A 2,936-nucleotide genomic window follows, 5' to 3' on the forward strand; every position below is an offset into this window, starting at 1 on the left:
CCGGTGCTGCTGCTTGAATCCTGGTCTGACTCCCGAGGGCGGAGGGGAGCGCGGCTTCGGGGAGCCGGGGTCGTGTGTTTTCTGCTTTGGTAAGGTACGAGTTTCATCTGGAAATTAAAAATCAATATTCACTTTTCTTTTAAGGACTTGGCCATGTACATAAATGAAGTAAAGAGGGACAAAGAGACTTTAAAGAAAATAAGTGAATTTCAGAGCTCTATAGAAAATCTGGTAAGTTGGAAAATCCTCTCACTCCCTACTTTAATTTGATTATTATTAACATACATGCTTTTTCTGTGCAATTACTACTGAATCTGAATCTGCTACCCAAGAAAGATCCCTGTGTGTTTGGACACTCCCTGAGCACCGACTGTTTTTGCTGACAGTCCAGCAGTGGTTGCTACATTACAAAACCCATTTGGCCGTGATGGAGGGTGGCTTTTGTGCGTGGTGTTACGCTGAAATTGCTTCTCCAACTTTTTCTCATGTTATTAGTGTAGGGGGGACCCAAGAATTCCCCAAATCTGCTATTTAATTTCCTGTCTGCTATTTAAAGCGGGTTTTCTTTTGCTGTTAAGAGGACAGAGAGGTTAACTGAATGTTCTTGCACTCGAAAGTGTCCCAAGGCCCGTTTGGAGGAGAAGGGCACATGTAATATGCACCTAATCCCCAAAATCTCAACCAGATATTTTAAGAAGAATCTCATCCTCCAAACTCCAGACCAATCAAACGCTTGGTCCCATTACTGTGCATCAGCTCACCCTGTGCAACCCATCACTCACTTTAGCCCCGAAGAATCCCATTAGTTTAATATTCAGTGGCAGAGCTTCAAGCTAACGAGCTTTTTCCCACATTTGCCGGAGGGTGGGAGGGGAGGGCTGGTCAGCTGCGGGCGCAGCTGCTCTGCTGTCACGCTTTACGCTGGGGTAATGCAATTTGGGGGCTGACACCTGAGATGCTTCAAAAGGGCTGATGGAGGGAGATGCCGGGGGCTGCCCAACCCGAGGGCTTCCTGGAGGGGTCCTGGGTTTGGGGAGCTTTAAGCCTTGACTTCATTTGAAAACAATGAACTTGTAATTGATGGTTATTTAACAGACAGAGACAAAATCCTTCATTTTCAAGAGAAACCTGCAAAAATTCTCCGGTGGGATACGGCTCACAGGTTTCGATTGAAGCAGTCATGACAATCCTGATCTGTGCGAACAATCAGACATCGTGCTCCATAAAAACGGGAATGTGAATGGGGGCATTAAGCAGCCACTTCTCCTCCTTGCAGCAGCCAGAGAGCAAATCTGACACACGAGAGATGAGGTGTTAGCAAAGCAGTCGCTCCTGTCTGCAGGTCAATCCCACGCACATTCTGCTCCGTGTTCCCTTTCGTTGCACTGGGCGGGACGTTGTGGAGTGGTTGGTGTTATGTATACAGAGCCCACATGGCACCACAATGAAATAATTATGGACTATACACACAGCTGTGTAAAATATTTATTTTCCTGACCAGTGGTGATGCTTCACAATGGTTTTTTTCCCTGTAAGAACTATGCAAGGGGATTGATTCCCGTGGGTCGTCAGCTGTGCTGCACCGAGCAACATTTGCAAGGGCTTTTGAGCTGAAAGACAAACTGACCAAACCCTTGGGTTGGGTGCCAGCCTCTCCAAAATCTCCAGTCTTAGTTCAGGACGGGAATCAAAACTACAATAGCTTCGGTTCTGGTTTTGTAGAAACCTCTGGAAAATAGCTTATTTTGCGGGGGTTTTGCTTTCTGGATCCCAAACCTTGCAAAAATGCTTTGACTTCTGAGCCTTGTCCTGGGATGCTGATGCTCGAGCTCCAGGGATCTCCTGTGGTCCCTTTCCTGATGCCGGGGCCATGCTCGTGCGTGGGCTCCCCTTGGCGAGGGCGATGCTGTTCCCAGGAGCTTCTGCAGCTCGAGGCAGGGCCGGTGGGGATGCCCCCACCACACTGTGCAACCTGGGCAGGTTGGGGTTTCAGTCTCCAAAGCGTCGTCCCAGCCCTGGCTGTGGATCTCAGCCCTGCTTTGCTTTCTGCAGCAAGTGAAGCTGGAGGAGTTCGGGAGGCCAAAGATCGATGGCGAGCTGAAGGTCCGCTCCATAGTCAACCACACCAAGCAGGACAGGTGAGCGAGCAACAGTGCTCAGAAGTTTCCCCAAACTAAAGGTGCCTTTGTTTGGCGATTCCCCTTGTGCTCATTTATTCAGCGGTTGCCTAGAGTTGCACTGACAGAACTCACCATCAATGTGAAATTATAGCACGGTTAGAGCATTGAGCTGCGCTGGCTGGGCAGCTCTGCAGAGCTTTCCAAATACTTCCCGTTGAATGGGGACCTTAATGAGGTGTGTGACTGGGTTGCTTGTTTATGTGCTTGCTTTGGGCAGGTATTTATTTTTATTTGATAAAGTGGTGATCGTCTGCAAAAGGAAAGGATACAATTATGAGCTGAAAGAAATTATTGAGCTACTCTTCCACAAGATGACTGACGACCCTATGAACAACAAGGACATTAAGAAGGTAGGTGGACCGGGGATTAGCTCTGCTGGAGAGCATTTTGGAGCTGTTTTGGCCAGTCCTTGGGTAGTACGTTCCCATTAGCCTTTTAAAATAGAAACAGAGCTTGCAAAAAGCTGGAAAATAAACGCTCAACTTTCAGGGCAGCCTTACAGAGAGTTGGGAAATGTTTATTAATGTGGGGCTGGGCTTGATCCTTGACCTCCGTCCTTGCAAAACAGCCCTGAAGAAGCTGGGATGATTGGAGTTAGGAGAGAGGAAACTGCTCCCTGCTTTCCGGCCCGCGGGCTGCGAGGGACCGGCAAGGAGCAAACATCAGATGGGGCGGAGAGGAGGGCAGGGAGGGAAGGTCCATCCGGATGCTCTCGCTCCCGCGAGTCGTGGGGTGGAGGAGCCTGGACAGGCAGCA

The 2,936-nt window shown here is 49.1% G+C and overlaps 1 protein-coding gene across 1 annotated transcript in view; it reads left to right on the forward strand.

Moving 5' to 3' along the window:
• The window catches only part of VAV2 (vav 2 guanine nucleotide exchange factor), a 120,024-nt gene that overhangs the window by 105,339 nt on the left and 11,749 nt on the right, over positions 1 to 2,936 (forward strand). Inside the window, exons 13-15 of the mRNA XM_009322152.1 lie at positions 145 to 231; positions 2,053 to 2,138; positions 2,398 to 2,530. Coding sequence (XP_009320427.1) covers positions 145 to 231; positions 2,053 to 2,138; positions 2,398 to 2,530 — 306 coding nt within the window. The remainder of the gene's footprint in view (positions 1 to 144; positions 232 to 2,052; positions 2,139 to 2,397; positions 2,531 to 2,936) is intronic.

The sequence above is a fragment of the Pygoscelis adeliae genome, unplaced genomic scaffold (assembly GCF_000699105.1).
Source record: "Pygoscelis adeliae isolate BGI_AS28 unplaced genomic scaffold, ASM69910v1 Scaffold114, whole genome shotgun sequence".
NCBI classification, from domain to species: Eukaryota; Metazoa; Chordata; class Aves; order Sphenisciformes; family Spheniscidae; genus Pygoscelis; species Pygoscelis adeliae.